The 18,347-nt window shown below is 60.4% G+C and overlaps 1 protein-coding gene across 2 annotated transcripts in view; it reads right to left on the bottom strand.

Annotated features, from left to right (window-relative positions):
• MROH1 (maestro heat like repeat family member 1) overlaps positions 1-18,347 on the bottom strand; it is a 65,295-nt gene that overhangs the window by 46,434 nt on the left and 514 nt on the right. For both annotated transcript variants that reach the window (XM_065627373.1, XM_065627375.1), the window contains exons 2-12: positions 17,610-17,956; positions 16,211-16,356; positions 15,441-15,572; positions 14,767-14,929; positions 13,945-14,043; positions 7,624-7,775; positions 5,685-5,825; positions 4,859-4,951; positions 3,676-3,754; positions 1,051-1,164; positions 524-597 (exon numbers count right to left, since the gene is read on the bottom strand). In XM_065627373.1, the coding sequence (XP_065483445.1) occupies positions 524-597; positions 1,051-1,164; positions 3,676-3,754; positions 4,859-4,951; positions 5,685-5,825; positions 7,624-7,775; positions 13,945-14,043; positions 14,767-14,929; positions 15,441-15,572; positions 16,211-16,356; positions 17,610-17,631 (1,215 nt within the window). In that variant the 5' untranslated portion in view covers positions 17,632-17,956. The remainder of the gene's footprint in view (positions 1-523; positions 598-1,050; positions 1,165-3,675; positions 3,755-4,858; positions 4,952-5,684; positions 5,826-7,623; positions 7,776-13,944; positions 14,044-14,766; positions 14,930-15,440; positions 15,573-16,210; positions 16,357-17,609; positions 17,957-18,347) is intronic.

Below are 18,347 nucleotides of genomic sequence, written 5' to 3'. Positions count from 1 at the left end.
GCTGTCAGAGGGGACAGACAGGACAGCGGGGTCACCTGCCCGAGGCTGTGGGGCTGTCAGAGGGGACGGACAGGACAGCGGGGTCACCTGCCCGAGGCTGTGGGGCTGTCAGAGGGGACAGACAGGACAGCGGGGTCACCTGCCCGTGGTTACATCTGGCAAAGCAAAGTTTGGGTTTTGCAAGCGGGATGCGTCCTGTGGCCGCATGAGCCGAGTCACCAGCAGCCGGTGCTCCCGGCAGGGTCGTGTGTTTTCATTACACCGAGCGCTTTTTTTACACCAGGCTTCCCAGCAGCGATGCTCCGGGCCAGGCGGTGCTGCCCGCGCTCGGACGTGCCCTTTGCACGGGGCACGAACAGTAAACAAGTCCCTGTGTGCTCCCCCGTTACGGGGAGGGTTTCTTCTGGGCAAAACCCCAAGCAGGAAGGAGACGAGCAAGAGGAGGAGGTGGCAGAGGTGGGGACACACACAGAAATAACCCCCCACCCGAAGTGCCCCGTGGCAGAGCAGCAGCTCAGCTCACCTTATTGTTGCCGTCTTGCAGAGGGAGTCTCATCGATGAAAGAATAAAGGGCTTTTTAATCTCCATTTGTGAGGCTGGAAAAGAGAATCATAGAATCATTTTGGTTGGAAAAGACCCTCAGGATTGAGTCCAACCATAACCTAACCTAACTCTAGCACTGCCCCATGTCCTGAGAACCTCATGTCCGTCTGTCCAACCCCTCCAGGGATGGTGGCTCCACCACTGCCCTGGGCAGCCTGTTCCAATGCCCCACAGTCCTTTCCGGGAAGAATTTTTTCCTTATATCCAATCTAAACCTCCCCTGGCGCAACCTGAGGCAAAGCTCGGTGATGCTCTCAAGCTGTCGATCCCAAACAGCCTCCTCCCCCGACAGGGAAGGATTTGTCCCTTGTCCCCTTCCCAGCTGGCCGGGTCACCAGACTGGCTTCTGTCTCCCCAGACCCTGCAGCCACAGATGGACTTGTCTCCTCATCCCAGACCCCATGGGAGGAAGGATGAATCCCTCCTGGAGCCTCCCCGGTACTCACGGGCGCTGTTGATGATCTGCCGCATGATGAGCAGCGTCCCCACGCGCGTCCTCTCGCCGCTGCTCTCCAGCTTGGGGAGCAGGAAGGCCAGCACGCGGTCGGGGAAGGAGCAGGCTGCGGGGGACAGAGCCACTGTCACGGACACAGCATCCCCAGATGGCACAGAGATTTGGGCTGCCGGCGTCCCCAAACAGGGCATCCCGCGATCAGAGCCTTTCCCTGCTGTGGCAAATGCCGCACTACTCGGAAAGCCCCACTCCTGCTCTCCTGGCTTGGCAGCTCCCTGGGGACACCGCCAGCTGTTGGGGACACCGCCAGCTCCCTGGGGACACCACTGGATCCCTGGGGACACCACCAGCTGCTGGGGACACCACCGGATCCCTGGGGACACCACCAGCTGCTGGGGACTCCGCCAGCTGTTGGGGACACTGCCAGCTCCCTGGGGACACCACCAGTTACTGGGGACACCGCCAGCTCCCTGGGGACACCGCCAGCTGTTGGGGACACTGCCAGCTCCCTGGGGACACCACTGGATCCCTGGGGACACCAGCAGATCCCTGAGGACACCACCAGTTCCATGGGGACACCACCAGTCCAATGGGGACACTGCAAGCTGCTCAGGACACCCCCAGCTCCCTGGGGACACTGTCAGCTGTTGGGGACACCCCCAGCTCCCTGGGGACACTGACAGCTGCTCGGGACAACGCCAGCTCCCTGGGGACACCACCAGCTCCCTAGGGACACCACCAGTTACTGGGGACACTGCCAGCTGCTGGGGACACCACCAGTTACTGGGGACACTGCCAGCTGCTGGGGACACCACCAGTTACTGGGGACACTGCCAGCTGCTGGGGACACCGCCAGCTCCCTGGGGACACCGCCAGCTCCCTGGGGACACCACTGGATCCCTGGGGACACTGCCAGCTGCTGGGGACACCACCAGTTACTGGGGACACTGACAGCTGCTGGGGACACCACCAGCTCCCTGGGGACACTGACAGCTGCTGGGGACACTGACAGCTCCCATGTCACCCCCTGTGAGCCGGGCAAACCAGCCCGTCCTGCTCCTCACATCCAGCCCGGAGCTTTTCCCCGGTGCTTCCAGCACATTTCCTGCGCTTCTCTACAGAGCTGAAATCCTACCTTGCAACCAGTGCTGCCCAGACACTGGGATTGTTAAAAATCAAAGTGCTCGAGGGATGCTGGAATTGGGGCAACGCTCGTGGGCGTTGGAGAGGCGGGTTTGGGGAGGGACGGGCTGTGCCAAGGCACGAAGATTGCTCGGGAAACCAGCTCGGCCACGGGTTTGCCCTCCAAACAAGGGACGTCACCAGCCGTGACTCAGCACAGCTCGTCACCCCGCTGCTCTTTTTCTGGCTGCCCGTGCCACCGCCGCTCGGTGACGAGAGCCAGAACCGGGGGACACAACAGCCGCCGCGTTAGCTGTACAAGAGACACGGCAACGAGGAGCAGGGAGGAGCAGGGCCCCCCAAAGCCAAACGCCAGCCATGGGCACAGTGTGCAGCAGAACCGGCCTCAGAGAGGGCTCAGGGGGCTGGGACGGCTCCAAAGGCTCCGACAGAACCTTTGGGATGGAGCTGGGCATCTTTGGGATGGCCCTGGACGGGGACGGTGGGGCCCAAGGCAGCTGGACCAGGCTCTGCCCCGAGGAGATGCTGTGCCAGACACCAGCCATCGGGGACACGCAGAGTCACAGAGTCCCAGGATGTCAGGGGTTGGAAGGGACCTCGGAAGCTCATCCAGTGCAACCCCCCGCCGGAGCAGGAACACCCAGCTGAGGTTACACAGAAGGTGTCCAGGCGGGTTGGAATGTCTGCAGAGAAGGAGACTCCACAACCTCCCTGGGCAGCCTGGGCCAGGCTCTGGCACCCTCACCGGGAACAAGTTTCTTCTCAAATTTAAGTGGAACCTCCTGTGTTCCAGTTTGCACCCATTGCCCCTTGTCCTGTCACTGGCTGTCACCCAGAAGAGCCTGGCTCCATCCTGTGACACTGCCCCTTTCCATATTGATCCCCATGAATGAGTCAGCCCTCAGTCTCCTCTTCCCCAGCTCAGAGCCCCAGCTCCTCAGCCTTTCCTCACACGGGAGATGCTCCACTCCCTTCAGCATCTTGGTGGCTGCGCTGGACTCTCTCCAGCAGTTCCCTGTCCTGCTGGAGCTGAGGGGCCCAGAACTGGACACAATATTCCAGATGCGGCCTCCCCAGGGCAGAGCAGAGGGGCAGGAGAACCTCTCTGACCTACTGACCACCCCCTTCTAATCCCCCCAGGTCCCATTGCCCTTCCTGGCCACAAGGGCACAGTGCTGGCCCATGGTCACCCTGCTGTCCCCAGGACCCCCAGCTCCCTTTCCCCTTCACTGAGTCCTCCAGCAAGCCTGGTGCCACCCAGACCAGAGCCGGACAACAACCACCGTCCTCCCCTCCTGCATCTCCTCACGTGAGCCAGAGATGCCCAGGACATGCCCCGAGCCCAGGGGGGACAAACCCCCAGGTCACCAGGCAGAACTCCTTGGGGACCACAAACCATGGGGACAGACACCAGCCCTGGTGACCCCTCCCAGAGCCACCGGCGTCAGGACAGCCCGGCCACCACGTCCCTTACCCAGCACCGTGAAGCACCGGAGAACCTCAGTGTGGTTTTTAACCGTCAGGGGAACCGCCGGGTCTGCGGGAGCACAAATCTGTTGGAGGAAGAGCTGCGGTGAGGGACACCACCCGGCACGGGTGCTGGGGGAGCGAGAAGCCCCCAGGCCCCCCCAGCCCCTGCTGGGACTGGACGGACAGAGCCCTGGGCCGGGCTGGGAGCGGGGTGTGCAGAGCGGAGCGTTCTGCCCCAGCAGAGCTCAGCCCGGCTCGCAGTGGATTAACCATCGCAGGACAGCGCCTGGGAACGGGGTGTCTGCACAGGGGGTGTCTGCGGGACCGGCCTTGTCCAAACCCGCCCCACCACCCCACCGGGATCATCTCCGGAACCTTGCGAGTCAACCCTGCTGGCTGCTGTTCCAATAATTCCAGCTCTTAAGTCCATTTACACTAATGCTGCAGCAAGGACAAGGCGCATCTGCCTGTTCGAGGCTGCCAGAAAGACGCTACAGTCTGTGACCAAGCCAGAGCTGCGGGGTGGGACCAGACACATCCCGCATCCCACAGACCCAGCTGTCCCCGAGCTGTCCCCGAGCTGTCCCCCTGCAGCCACCAGCAGCTTTTACCAACCGAAACCCATTGTCAGGCGGCAGCTCCTACAAACGGCACCGTTACCGCACTCGGTTGTCGCACATCACTTTGGTAAAGCCTGTATTTTAAATGACAGCCTCTCTCTGCTGACACTTCCAAGGCTCAAAGTCAGTTCAGTATTAAAAGAAGAAGCGGTCAGACTTGCAAGCACGATTGTAAGAGTTCAGTGAGGTGACAGACCTTGCATCACACAGCTGAGGATGATTTTGGTCTCGGCAGCCCAAGAAGGGCTCCCACATGGTCCCTGCTCCCTGGCAACTCAATGCCCTCCCTTGTCCTCAAAGAGCAAACTTTTTAGAAGGTCCATTGATCCGGAGGGGTTTGGGTTTGATCTGCTGGAAAACGGTGCAGCCAGAGCCGCTCTCACTTCAGACAACTCGACCGGGCATGTGATTCCTTCCAATTATCAGACGCGGGATCCCGGGAGCTGGCAGCACCGCCGGGGAGCCACACGGGAGCCCAGAGCCGCCGAGGGACACGGCCGGGGGCCCAGGCTCCCCCAAAAAGCCACCTTTTCCCCCCAGCACCTTCCCGAGAGCGGCTGCTCCTACCTGGGGGTGCAGGGTGCCCAGCAGAGGGTCCAGCTGCACGTCGAGGCTGCGGCTGCCGATGTTGACAGAAGCTTCCAGGATCTGGCAGAGGCTCTGCTCAGCGAGAGGCCGCGGTTAGCGCCGGAGAACACTCGGGGACCAGAGACCGAGGATAGAGGATCCCCGGGGATCACGAACCCACCACAGAGCAGCATAACCCATCTTATCACAGAACCTCAGCGTGGTTTGGGTTGGAGGGACATTAGAGATCACCCGGTGCCCCCCTGCCACGAGCAGGGACATCGGCACCAGCTCAGGTTGCTCAGAGCCCCGTCCAGCCTGGCCTGGGATGTCTCCAGGGATGGTTCAGCCACCACCTCTCTGGCCAACCTGGGCCAGGCTCTCACCACCTTCAGCGTGACAAATTTCTTCTTTATATCCAGCCTGAATCTCCCTCCTTCAGTTTAAAACCATCACCCCTTGTCCTATCGCAACAGGTCTCGATAAAAAGTCTGTCCCCATCTTTCTTACTGGCCCCTTTTAATCACAGAATCATTTTGGCTGGAAAAGCCCCTCAAGGTCACCAAGGCCAACCATAACCCACCCCTGGCACTGCCCCCTGTCCCTGAGAACCTCATGTCCATCTGTCCAGCCCCTCCAGGGACGGTGACTCCAGCACTGCCCTGGGCAGCCTGTTCCAATGCCCCACAGCCCTTTGGGGAAGAAATTGTTCCCCAGATCCAACCTCAACCTCCCCTGGCGCGACTCGAGGCCGTTTCCTCTGGTCCCGTCGCTCGTCCCTGGGGAGCAGAGCCCGACCCCGGGGCCTGTGCCCCCCGCCGCTCACCTTGGAGATGTAGAAAGCCTCCGTGTGCTTCTTGTAGAGGGCGAGGATGCCGGGGATGAGCTTGGGGAGCTGCTCCTCCAGCTTGTCCCCGGGCAGCAGGTGACTCATGGGCCCCAGCGCCTCCACCACGGCCAGTCGCAGCTGCGGGGACACGGGTGACAACAGTGGGGACGGGCCCTGGGGACAGGCCCGGCTCAGCATCGCTCCGCTGCCGCCAACCTGCTCGTCCCCACGCTTCCACGTTCTTTTTTTTTTTTTTATACTTCTAAAAATTATCATTATTTTGTATTTTTGCTGTATTCGGGAGTTTTGGTTTGGTTTTTTTAAGCATAGATTTGTGTCTAACGGGGGTACTAAATCTCTCCCCCTTTCAGTCGCTCTGCTCATCGCTTGTCCAAAACCCTACCCAGCCAGTCTCTGAATTTCTAACAGAAATACCGTCTAAAACCAGGAGTTGTAAGCAACAGCATTTAACAGATACTCCAATTCATTTTAACATTAACTCAGCCACCTCTGTGACACAGTTTAAGCTCAGGAAGAAAAAGCTCAAACAATTTTGAGTAGGAATGGTGAGAAATCTTCACCTCTAACAAAGCTCGGTTTTAACGCATTGAAGTGGAAGCGCAAGAGGTTAAACTGGTGCTGTGGAGCGAACAATCCACGGTACACACCACCGCAACATTCTGGAATATGATCAGGTTTTAGTACGACGTCTTGTTTCTCTCCTTTGAAGACTATTTATATTCGGGGATTGCCCCACGGCTCTTACACACAATCCTGGGGCTGTTTCTTCAAACTCTTTTAGAAAATGAAACCAGGTTGGATTTAAGGTGAATCCCCTTTATTAAAGCAGCATAAAACCCTGAGCTCCCTCCATGCCCTGAACGTACAGTCACTTCCACAGGTTCTTTTTCTCTACGCTGTATCCATCGTAACAGCGGAGCATTACAAAAAATAAACCCAGCTTAAGGCCTGGATCAGTATTGTGCTGTTAGCATCAAGTCCCTGTTAGTCTCCTTTCTTTCACTACCATTTCTGCAAAAATAAGACAGGATCTTATATTAATTTTTGCTCCAAAACTTATTACTTTTTTACATGTGTAGCTGCCTGGACACTATTTAAATTGACTTTTTTAATGAACCATAACTAGGGCTTATTTTTGGAGTAGGGCTTATATTTCGAGCACCCTCAAAAATCCTGAAAAATCACACTAGGGCTTATTTTCAGGGTAGGTTTTATTTTCGGGAAAACGGGGTAATTTCTTTAATTCCAACTTGAACATGGATAAATGTAGTTTCACCTAAGCTGAAGTTCATATTCATGAATATAGTGGCTTCTAAATGTTCTCGGCATCACAAAGTTAGAAGCAATTTAAATATTCTGCGTAATAGGGGCTCTAAAATGTCATACTAGTGGACATGCCGGCACTGAATTTGTGTGGAACGTTACTAAAAGCTTTCCAGACAAAAGGCGCCGTTTTCTGTTGAGATCAGGCACCGTCCTTCTGGCAAGTGGATATCGAGAGTGTCAGTGTTGGACTCGATGGTCTGAAAGGTCTTTTCCAACCCAAATGAGGCTCCAGGAGCCTCCAGCGTTCGCCTGGCCAGGGAATGGGGACACCTCGATGTGGCACGGCAGGGGACAGAGCCCGGCCGGCCACCTCCCGCCTGTGGCACGTGCCCAAACTGTCCCCAAAGGGCCACAGGACCCCCCAGCTCTGATGTCCAGCACCGAGGGAGTGACACATTCTCCGTGTGTGTGTGACACGTGGGGACGGTGGCAACCGAGGGACAAGGGAATAGCATCCAGCCCTAAATCAGAGCCGGGGCGGCTCTTCTGGGGGCCACGTCCTTACAAAGGGCACAGCTGAGATGCGGTAAGGCCGACGTCAACCCCCCGATCCCAGGGCCGGGGGTCCCGCCGTGCCCCCCATCCCCACCTTGGCTTCGCGGTGCTGCAGCCAGCCGGTGAAGAGCACCTCGTAGGCGCTGAAGATCTCGTTGGAGAAGGTGTCCTTCCTGACCGTGGGGTCCGGGGCCTTGTCCAGGTTCGCCAGGTACTCCTGGATGCTCTCGCTGAAGTGCTGCAGAGCTGCGAGACACATGGCAGGGGGACATTTTACACCCGGGCGAGACGCTGTGTAGTTCACACCCCCCGAGAACGTGGACGTTTAACGTGCTGGTTTGCTGGGCAGCAGCTGCAGGGACAGCAGACGGGGGTCTGTGAGGCTTTATGGGGTTCCCCAAGGCTTTATGAGGGTCCCTGACACTTTATGAGGTCCCCAAGGCTTTCTGGGGGTCCCCGAGGCTTTATGGGGTTCCCTGAGGCTTTATGGGGGTCCCAAGGGTTTATGGTGGTCCCTGACACTTTATGGGGTGCCCAAGGCTTTGTGTGGGTCCCTGATGCATTATGAGGTGCCCAAGGCTTTATGGAGGTGCCCAAGACTTTATGGAGGTCTCGAGGCTTTATGGGGGTCCCTGAGGCTTTAGGAGAGTCCCCGAGGATTTGTGGGGGTCCCAAGGGTTTATGGGGGTCCCTGACACTTTATGGGGTGCCCAAGGCTTTCTGGGGGTCCCTGAGGCATTATGAGATGCCTAAGGCTTTATGGGGTGCCTGAGGCTTCACGGGGGTCCCCAAGACTTTATGGAGGTCCCTGAGGCTTCATGGGGGTCCCCAAGACTTTGTGGGGGTCCCTGAGGCATTATGAGGTGCCCAAGGCTTTATGGGGTGCCTGAGGCTTTGTGGGGTGCCCGAGGCTTTATGGGGTTCCCTGAGGCTTTAGGGTTCCCGGGGCAGCCGAGGGGTCACCTATCACCGAGCAGGTCTGAGCCGGCAGCTCCAGAGGCCGCGGACGCCCACCCGGTTTTACTCCAGGAATTCTCCGGCGGCACGGAACAGGCTCCAGATTCGGCAGCTCCGGCGCGGGACGTCGGTTTGTCCCCGTCCCAGCCCCTCGCGGGCAGCTCCGGCAGCACCGCAAACCCGACCTGGCTGCCCCGTCCGCCCCACGGCGCCAGCACACCCGTCTGTCCACCCGTCTGTCCGTCCCTCAGCTCCATCCAGCCCCGTCCCCAGGACCCCCCGTGCTGTGGGCGCTCCCTTCCTTACCCCTTAACGCACGGCGAGGCTCTGGCAGCTTCCTCGCCCTTCGTTAGCCGTTTCTTAACGAGGAAGCAACCTCGGGCTTGCAAAACCCGCGTCGTGCCGCCAACCCAGCGCCCTGGCTGCCGGTGTCACCGCGGGCCACAGGGAGCAGAGGGGGACCCGCGAGGGGACGGGAGGGGGATCGCGGCCTGTACAAGGGTGGGGGAACCCCCGGGAACCCCGTCCCGGGTCCCAGCAGCGCCCAGGAAGGGGCCGATGCACCCACGGGACACCCAGGGGGCTGAGCATTCCCTACTGGGCATGGCGGCTCCGAGCAGGAGCCCCATCCCTCGCGCCAAGAAAGGCCTTGAGGGGCTGGAGCGAGCTGGGAGAAGGGAACGGGGCTGGTGAGGGGCTGGAGCACAAGGGTGATGGGAGCGGCTGAGGGAGCTGGGGGTTCAGCTGGAGAACAGGAGCTGAGGGGAGACCTTCTGATCTCTGACCTGCCTGAAAGGAGCTTGGAGCCAGGGGGGTCGGGCTCTGCTCCCCAGGAACCAGCGCCAGGAGCAGAGGAAACGGCCTCAAGTTGCGCCAGGGGAGGTTGAGGTTGGATCTGGGGAACAATTTCTTCCCCAAAGGGCTGTGGGGCATTGGAACAGGCTGCCCAGGGCAGCGCTGGAGTCACCGTCCCTGGAGGGGCCGGACAGACGGACATGAGGTTCTCAGGACATGGGGCAGCGCCGGGGCTGGGGGAGCAGTTGGACTCGATCTCGAGGGGCTTTTCCAACCAAAATGACTCCATGATCCCTCACCCCGATGGGCCCGAGAGGCCGCACAGCCCCTGAGGATGTGGGATGACTCAAGGACACACCGGCTCTCGGGGTCCCCGTGCTGAGCACAAGCTCGATGCGCCCACGGTATCACACGCAGAGGAGGAGGAGGAGGAGGAGGAGGATCCCCGGCCTGCCCGCCCTGTGGCGCCGCACGCCGTTCCAAAGCCTCCGCTCGGGTTTATTTTCAGCCTGGGCCGATCCCAGATGCTGAGTCACCCGCTGACCGCGTCCCGCAGCCAGAGAATTTCATCACACGCCTCTTCGTCCTCCTCCTCCTCCTCGCCCGACCCGGCCAGCGCCGCCCAAGGAAGCAGCGCCGCGGCGGGAAGGGTCCCGCTGCTTTTTGGGCGGAATCTCTGGGTTCCCATGCACGTCCCCCCGGGGGGGCTCGGGCAGCTCCCCAGCTCGCCCTCCTCACACCCGGCACCTTTGTGGAGCGGGGGGTGAAATCCAGACCCCGTTTTCCCTCCGTCTCCGGGCTGCGGTCGCGACACGCTGGTTCAGGTTAAACCCTCCCAAAGCTCCCGTGAGAAGTTTGTCACGACAAAGGTGAATGCGTCCAGCCAAAAATGCCACCTGAGGCTCCTCCCCAGCTCAAATCCCAGCACGTACAAGGGCGACGGGCCACATCACGCCTGGCTTTAGGTTTTTTGGTTGGTTTTGTTTCTTTGTTCTGGTTTTTTGGTTTTTTTTTTTGTAAAGGGTTGTGGCCAGGAGCCCGGGGGCAACAGCCACGGTGTGTTTAGGCTTCGGGACATTCCCTGCCCCACAGTGGGGCCACCGAGGGCAGCAGCACCCCGGGTCGGAAAACGGGGCCCTGCCACCCCCTCCGGAGCGGTAAAGCCGGGATCTTGTCCCCACGTCCATCTCCACGGCCCCACGTCCGCCCCTCTGTCCCCACGTCCACCGCTTCGTCCCCATGTCCGCCCCTCTGTCCCCATGTCCGCCCCTCTGTCCCCACGTCCGCCCCTCTGTCCCCACGTCCGCCCCTCTGTCCCCATGTCTGCCCCTTCGTCCCCACGTCCGCCCCTCTGTCCCCATGTCTGCCCCTTCGTCCCCACGTCTGCCCCTTCGTCCCCACGTCCGCCCCTCTGTCCCCACATCCGCCCCTCTGTCCCCACGTCCGCCCCTCTGTCCCCATGTCTGCCACTTCATCCCCACATCCACCCCTCTGTCCCCACGTCCACCGCTTCGTCCCCACGTCCACCCCTCTGTCCCCAGCTCCGCCACTTCGTCCCCACATCCGCCTTCCTGTCCCCAGGTCTGCCTCCCTGTCCCCAGGTCCAGCCCAGCTCCAGCTCCATCACCATCCTGTACCCCGGTACCTCCCGTTCCCATCCCACCCTGGAACTGCAAATCCACCCTGAAAAGACCTGCCAGAGTCGCACGGTTGTGTCGACCCCGGAGTTACCTCACCTGCCTTTCAGTTATTGAAAACTTTGGCAAAAAAAAATAGACAGAAACCACACAAAGCCCGAAATCCAGCATGCCAGCAGGCGACACCTTCCAGTTCTGTGGGCAGCTGAACCCCGTGGCCATCCCCGCCGGGCAGGGAACGGCAGCAGATCTCCCGTCTATACACACGTAACCGCATCCGTGATCACCCACAGCAGCAGATCTCCCGTCTATACACACGTAACCGCATCCGTGATCACCCGCAGCAGATCTCCCGTCTATAAACACGTAACCGCACCCGTGATCACCCACAGCAGATCTCCCGTCTATAAACACGTAACCGCATCCGTGATCACCCACAGCAGATCTCCCATCTATAAACATGTAACTGCATCCGTGATCACCCACAGCAGATCTCCCATCTATAAACATGTAACTGCATCCGTGATCACCCGCAGCAGATCTCCCGTCTATAAACACGTAACCGCATCCGTGATCACCCACAGCAGGTCTCCCGTCTATAAACATGTAGCTGCACCTGTGATCACCCGTCTATAAACACATAACCACACCCATGATCACCTGCAGCAGCAGATCTCCTGTCTATAAATCCATCTATAAATCTCCCATCTATAAACCCAACCTATAAACCATCTATAAATTCATGATCACCCACATCCAGCCCAATCCCCCCGAGCTGGCAACACCAACAAGCCCACGGCCAAACCAGCGCAGGGTTTGGGTCTGTCCGAAGGAGGACGTGTTGTGCTCAGAGCTCGGCTTTGGCTTTGGGAGGACACAGCAGGGCCGGACCTGCTCTGAGCTCGGTACACAGTCCCAGAGTCCCAGGATGTCAGGGGTTGGAAGGGACCTCGGGAGCTCATCCAGTGCAACCCCCCGCCGGAGCAGGAACACCCAGCTGAGGTTACACAGAAGGTGTCCAGGCGGGTTGGAATGTCTGCAGAGAAGGAGACTCCACAACCTCCCTGGGCAGCCTGGGCCAGGCTCTGGCACCCTCACCGGGAACAAGTTTCTTCTCATATTCAAGTGGAACCTCCTGTGTTCCAGTTCGCACCCATTGCCCCTTGTCCTGTCACTGGCTGTCACCCAGAAGAGCCTGGCTCCATCCTCCTGACACTGCCCCTTTCCATATTGATCCCCATGAATGAGTCAGCCCTCAGTCTCCACTTCTCCAGCTCAGAGCCCCAGCTCCTCAGCCTTTCCTCACACGGGAGATGCTCCACTCCCTCCAGCATCTCCGTGGCTGCGCTGGACTCTCTCCAGCAGTTCCCTGTCCTGCTGGAGCTGAGGGGCCCAGAACTGGACACAACATTCCAGATGAGGTCTCCCCAGGGCAGAGCAGAGGGGCAGGAGAACCTCTCTGACCTACTGACCACCCCCTTCTAATCCCCCCAGGTCCCATTGCCCTTCCTGGCCACAAGGGCCCAGTGCTGGCCCATGGTCACCCTGCTGTCCCCAGGACCCCCAGCTCCCTTTCCCCTGCACTGCTCCAACAGCTCGTTCCCAACCTACACTGGACCCTGGGGTTGTTCCTACCCAGATGTAAGACTTTCTCTTGCTATATTTCATTAAATTTTTCCCTGCCCAACTCTCCAGCCTGTCCAGATCTTGCTGGATGGCAGCGCAGGACAAGAGCTCCCGAGGCCGAAGCAGCTCTGCAGATCTGACGGTGCAAACCCGCTCCTGGCCCGCTCGAGTCCCAGGGGTGAGCGCAGACACAAAGCCCCTCGTTTCCAGGAGAAACAGACGCTGCTGAACCTCACCTTGCGGCCATGCCCGTGGTTACGGGACTGCTCGGGCAGCTTTCCCAGACCTTGGAAACCAATATCAGCCAGAGATAAGAGCGACGGCCCCGGCGGCGTCTGTCCGAGCCCTCGAACCTCCGCTCCCCCAGAACACCTTTGATTTTTGCCCAGCTACAGAAAGAAAACCTCAAGTTCTGAGGATCCTCTGCTGGATTCTGTGAGTGTCACATCTAGGGAGGGCATCTCACCGGGGAACAGACACGCGGCTCGGCAGGAGCCGCAGCGGGACGGTCACCGCCGGCACAGCCCGAGGGACAGCGCAGCCACTCGGTGTCACCTGCGTGAGCGCTGGCACTTCTGCACCAAACCGGGGCAGGTTGAGGTTGGAAATGAGGGAAAACTTCTTCCCCAAAGGGCTGTGGGGCATTGGAACAGGCTGCCCAGGGCAGTGCTGGAGTCACCATCCCTGGAGGGGTTGGACAGACGGACATGAGGTTCTCAGGGACAGGGGGCAGTGCCGGGGGTGGGTTATGGTTGGACTCGATGATCTTGAGGGGCTTTTCCAACCAAAACCATTCTGCGATTGCAACCTCGCTGCAGCAGCTCTCAGCAAGCCCGGGGCTGGAGGGCTCCAGCGTCGCAAGCAGCCCCGGGACATCCTGCCCACCCTGAGCGCCACATCCTGAAACCAGCTGATAACAATTGCAGAAGCGGGTTTGGCGAGCGCTGCCCGGCACCCCGGCCTCCCCACAGCCCGCAGGGCCGCTGCCAGGTGCCAGTTCGGTGTCACAGTAAAGGGACAGCCCGGGTCACAGGAGGGTCTCCAGCAGCACGTCCCTCCTTCTTTCCCTGTCCCACCACACCGGTCACCTCCACCATGTCCTCCTGGCCAGAGGAGAAAGCGCAGGACACCAGTACTCCCTGGGCCATGAAACAGGAGTGAGCGGGATCAGACAGGGGATGGAGAAGGATTTTTGCAGGATCCCGGAGACCTTCAGGTGATGGCTGTTGGTCCCTGCCCGCAGCCAAACGGGTCGCTGCTCGCGAACACGCAGGAAAGGTCCAGCTGAGCCCGTTCCCCAGCCCCTGCCTGCGGTTCCTCCTCCTCCAGGGAAGGGAAAACGTCTCCCACGACACATCCAAAAACCACAGCAGCCTCAGAAGATCCAGAAAAGCCCTTACCGTAGCAGAAGACAGACTTCATGTGGTCCTGCTTGGCCATTCCCAGCATGGGCAGCATCGTCCCCAGGATGGAGTTGAGAAAAGGCACCATCCCAAACACTGGGGAGGGAACGGGAGAGGTTCAGCACTGAGAACACACGAGTGCTGCCCCGGAGGAATCGCATGGGCACCCCAAGAAATGCGGCTCGCTGTGGCCAGGAGCCTCATTTTCATAGAACCACGGGTGGTTTGGGTTGAAGGGACATTAGAGCTCCCCCAGTGCCCCCCCTGCCATGAGCGGGGACATCGGCACCAGCTCAGGTTGCTCAGAGCCCCGTCCAGCCTGGCCTGGGATGTCTCCAGGGATGGTTCAGCCACCACCTCTCTGGCCAACCTGGGCCAGGCTCTCGCCACCCTCAGTGTGACAAATTTCTTCTTTATATCCAGCCTGAATCTCCCTCCTTCAGTTTAAAACCATCACCCCTTGTCCTATCGCAACAGGCCCTGCTCAAAAGTCTGTCCCCATCTTTCTTATTGACCCTTTTAAGTCCGGAAAGGCCGCACTAAGGTCTCTCTGGAGCTTCTCCTCCCCAGGCTGAACCCTGAACTGTCTCAGCCTTTCTCCCTGCAGAGGCTCTTCACCGAGTTATTTTTGCCGAGCAAACACCCCGATTGTTCAGCAGCAGCACGTCTGAGCTGTAAGATCCCGGGCGGGTTGTTTTGAAGCACACGTGAGGCTGCAGAGCTATTGGGGTGCAGGGTGAACCTCACCACCCAAAGCAGCCAACACCCCCCCGGCTGCTCCCGACACATCCCAGCCTGCGCCCCGCGGCGCCCGCTCACCGTTGGACACCGAGAGGTTGGCGAAGGTCTGCACCACGAAGTAGTGGGGCAGGATCCCCGGCTGGAACTTGCTGAGCACCTCCTCCATCACCTTGTTGATGAAGCGCTGCCCCACGGCCACCAGCACGTTGCTGGCGGCTTGTTGCCAGTCCCGGATCACCTCCTGGCACGGACCGGGGGAAACCGCGTCAGGACAGACACACAGACGCCGCCGCAGACACGCAGCCGCCCCGGACGCTGCTGCTGCTTCGTTTCAACGCCGTGGGCTGTGCCGGATCCCAGCGCCGCAGGGAATCGCACCGGGCGGGATGAACAACGGGCCCCGGATTCAGATGTGACCCCCTTGCCTCCCGCTCCAACACCCACCTGCCTGCCCAGGTGCTTTTCAGCATCCGAATTTGGTTAAGCTGCGTTCACACGCTGTGCTGGAAGAAACCCCTCAGCCAAACCATCCTCATCCCTCCCCAGAGAGGAGCGCAGCCCGTCCCCATGCCCTGCGCCCTCCTCCACCCCACGGCCAGCAGACGGCACAGAACCAGCTCTTCCCTTCCCCAAAAAGGGTCCCGGTCACTGCGCTGCACCCCAGACGTGCAGCATCTACTGCAACAACAGCATCAGGGGCAGAAATGGCCCAGCCGAGACCCCCGGGAGGAGCCGGGGCCGTCGGGTCGTACCTTTGACTTGGTCATTTCGTTAGACGCCAGGAAGATAACGACCTTCGCTGTGCTTTTGTCCAAGAGGGCGATGTTGTTCTTCACCACGGTCTCCATCGCCTTCAGGATGATGACCCGGTGCGGGTAGGCCAGCTGGAACGGGACGGGACGGCCGGTCAGCCCAGCCGGGCCCCGCGGCTGCGCCACGGCCACCAAAACCTGCACGTCCCCGAGGTGGAGCCGCAGCGCTGGGCTCTGGGGAGGCCGAACCCCGAACCCTGGGGGCAGCTCTGGGCCCCTCACGCCAAGAAAGGCCTTGAGGTGCTGGAGCGAGTTGAGAGAAGGGAACGGAGCTGGTGAGGGGCTGGAGCACAAGGGTGATGGGAGCGGCTGAGGGAGCTGGGGGTTCAGCTGAGAACAGGAGCTGAGGGGAGACCTTCTGATCTCTGACCTGCCTGAAAGGAGCTTGGAGCCAGGGGGGGTCGGGCTCTGCTCCCCAGGAACAAGCGCCAGGAGCAGAGGAAACGGCCTCAAGTTGCGCCAGGGGAGGTTGAGGTTGGATGTGGGGAACAATTTCTTCCCCAAAGGGCTGTGGGGCATTGGAACAGGCTGCCCAGGGCAGTGCTGGAGTCACCATCCCTGGAGGGGTTGGACAGACGGACAGGAGGTTCTCAGGACACGGGGCAGTGCCGGGGGTGGGTTATGGTTGGACTCGGTGACCTTGCAGGTCTTTTCCTCACCCGCCGCTTCCAGCACCGCAGCCCAGACCCCCGGGGATGCTTTTCCCCCACCTTGTCGTGCTGCCGCAGGTACTCGTCGCAGGCGTTGAGGATCTCCTCGGGCTCCGACTCCCCCAGCTCGCACAGCGCCTTGTAGATCTGCTCCTGGACCAGCGGGTCCTTGTCCGTCGTGGCGTCCATCAGCGTCGTGGCGAGCCCTGGGCAAAACGGGCAAACTGCAGAGATTCTGCCTCCCCGGAGCACCTCCCGGCCTCGTGAGAGCAGAACAGCCGCCTCTGGGCGTTTTCGCCCGTCCTTCCACCAGCCATGTGCGCAGCTGAATTAAACCTCACCGGCCCTTTTGTTTCCCACTCAACCAGCACCCACCGGAGCCCTTTCTGGGGGCTCATCCCCCAAAATATCTCACTGTTAACTCAAAGGCACCCTGCGCGCGCCCTTCCCGACCCCACGGGCTCCTCCATCCCCATCTTCCTCATCCCCCGAGCTGGGCTGCACGTTCCATGGGGGTTTTTTAACCGCGGACCCTCCAGACATCGCTCGGCACCGCGGTGACCGCGGCTCTGGGGACCAGGAGGATTCGTGACACCCGAGGTTTGGGAGCCGGGACGGGCAGCAGCGCTGGGGACGGGCACTCCTCATTAGGGCTGTGTCGTAATGAGCTTAATTAGCTCCAGAGCAGGCCGAGGCTGCACTTGGCCTCCGCGACACCACGGCCCCTCCGTCTAAGGACGCGGCTCCACGTGGGGACACAGAGATCTGCTGGGACACCCGGCCCCGAGGGGACATCGCCCGAGGTGGCACAAGAAGGTGACAGCGACCCTTGTCCTGTCCCCTCCTGCAGCGCGGCCAGGAGGAGCTGCTGTCTGTCTGTCACCCCGTCTGTCTGTCCCACATGGTCCCACCCCACAGCCCAAAGCCGCCCCTGGGGTCTCATTTCCCAAGGTGGGGGCGTCACGGAGATGTTGCTCCCACAGTCACGTTAAAGCCAACGTGAGCTGGTGCTGCTGGGGAGGGTGACCCCTGCGCCCACCCCAACTCACCCCTTCCCCAGGGCTTCACCAAACCAGAAAATTCTTTATTATCTTAAAAAAACAAAAAAAACACAAAATAAAAAAACCCAGAGGCTCATTTCAAAGCTGGCTGGGATTGATTTAGAAAATGCGCAAGGGTTTAGAGCAGTTTAAGTGTTTAGAGACTATTTAAGCTTATGCAATTTGCAGCAAAGACAAGGCCCGAGATTAATTTCTAGGGCAGGGAATTACGGCGCGGGGAGAACCGCTCGCTCCTCCCGGCAGCTCCCCCGGGCACCGCGGGGGCAATTTGGCTTTATTAGCGAGAGCGACTTCCCAGCCGGCCCCGTGGCGCAGGAAAGCTGCGCTGGAGCCGGGTGAAGGGGCAGAAGGAGCAGCCCGGGGCGCACGGGGGCCCCTCGTCCGCTCCCCGTACTCACGTTTGATCCGTGACTCCGTCATGCTCCGCGTCCTCAGCCTCCCCGCCAGCAGAAGGCAGTCGGCAGCGTCCCCCGTCCCCAGCCCGGGGATCCCTGGGGAACCTATTTTTACGCGCTGCCTTTACTTCCACGGAGGAGACTGTTTGCGGCGTGGGTTGGAAAAGGGCACCGGGGCCGCTCTACGGCAGCCCCAGGGAGGGCGAAACGCCGGTTCCTCGCAGGCGGGCGATCCCCTGCCCGCGTCCCGTGTCGGAGAGGCCGGCGGGCAGCGGGCACCGCGCTTCCATCGGTGCCGGCACCGTCCTGCAGAGCTGGGGGGGCCGGGCTCTGCTCCCCTCCTGCAGCACCTGCAAACGGGAGCGCGTTTTCGGTTGGAAAACAGCGTTTCCCTTGCGCAACTGGGAGGAACTGGGAACCACGACCCCCAGGTTCGGCAGGAGGGCGCTGGCTGACGAGCCCCAGGTGGGCGCCCCGTTAACGAACCCCAGGTGGGCACCTCATTAACGAAGCCCAGGTGGGCACCTCATTAACGAAGCCCAGGCGGGCGCCCCGCTAACGAGCCCCCACGCGCTGCCAGGGCCGCGCTCCAGATTTCTGTCCCCAAAACCACGGTGAAGAGCGACGGAGCGGCGCCTCCAGCAGCCACGCCCGGCAAAGCCGGGCTTAAACCCACCAGCCCAGCCCAGCCCGGCCAAGCTGGCAGCGCAATAAGGTTTGGGGGGTGATATTTCAGACTTT

Source organism: Caloenas nicobarica, chromosome 2 (genome assembly GCF_036013445.1).
Source record: "Caloenas nicobarica isolate bCalNic1 chromosome 2, bCalNic1.hap1, whole genome shotgun sequence".
Classification (NCBI taxonomy): domain Eukaryota; kingdom Metazoa; phylum Chordata; class Aves; order Columbiformes; family Columbidae; genus Caloenas; species Caloenas nicobarica.
The sequence above is the reverse complement of the archived record's forward strand: the minus strand, read 5'-3'. Positions and strand labels throughout refer to the sequence as shown.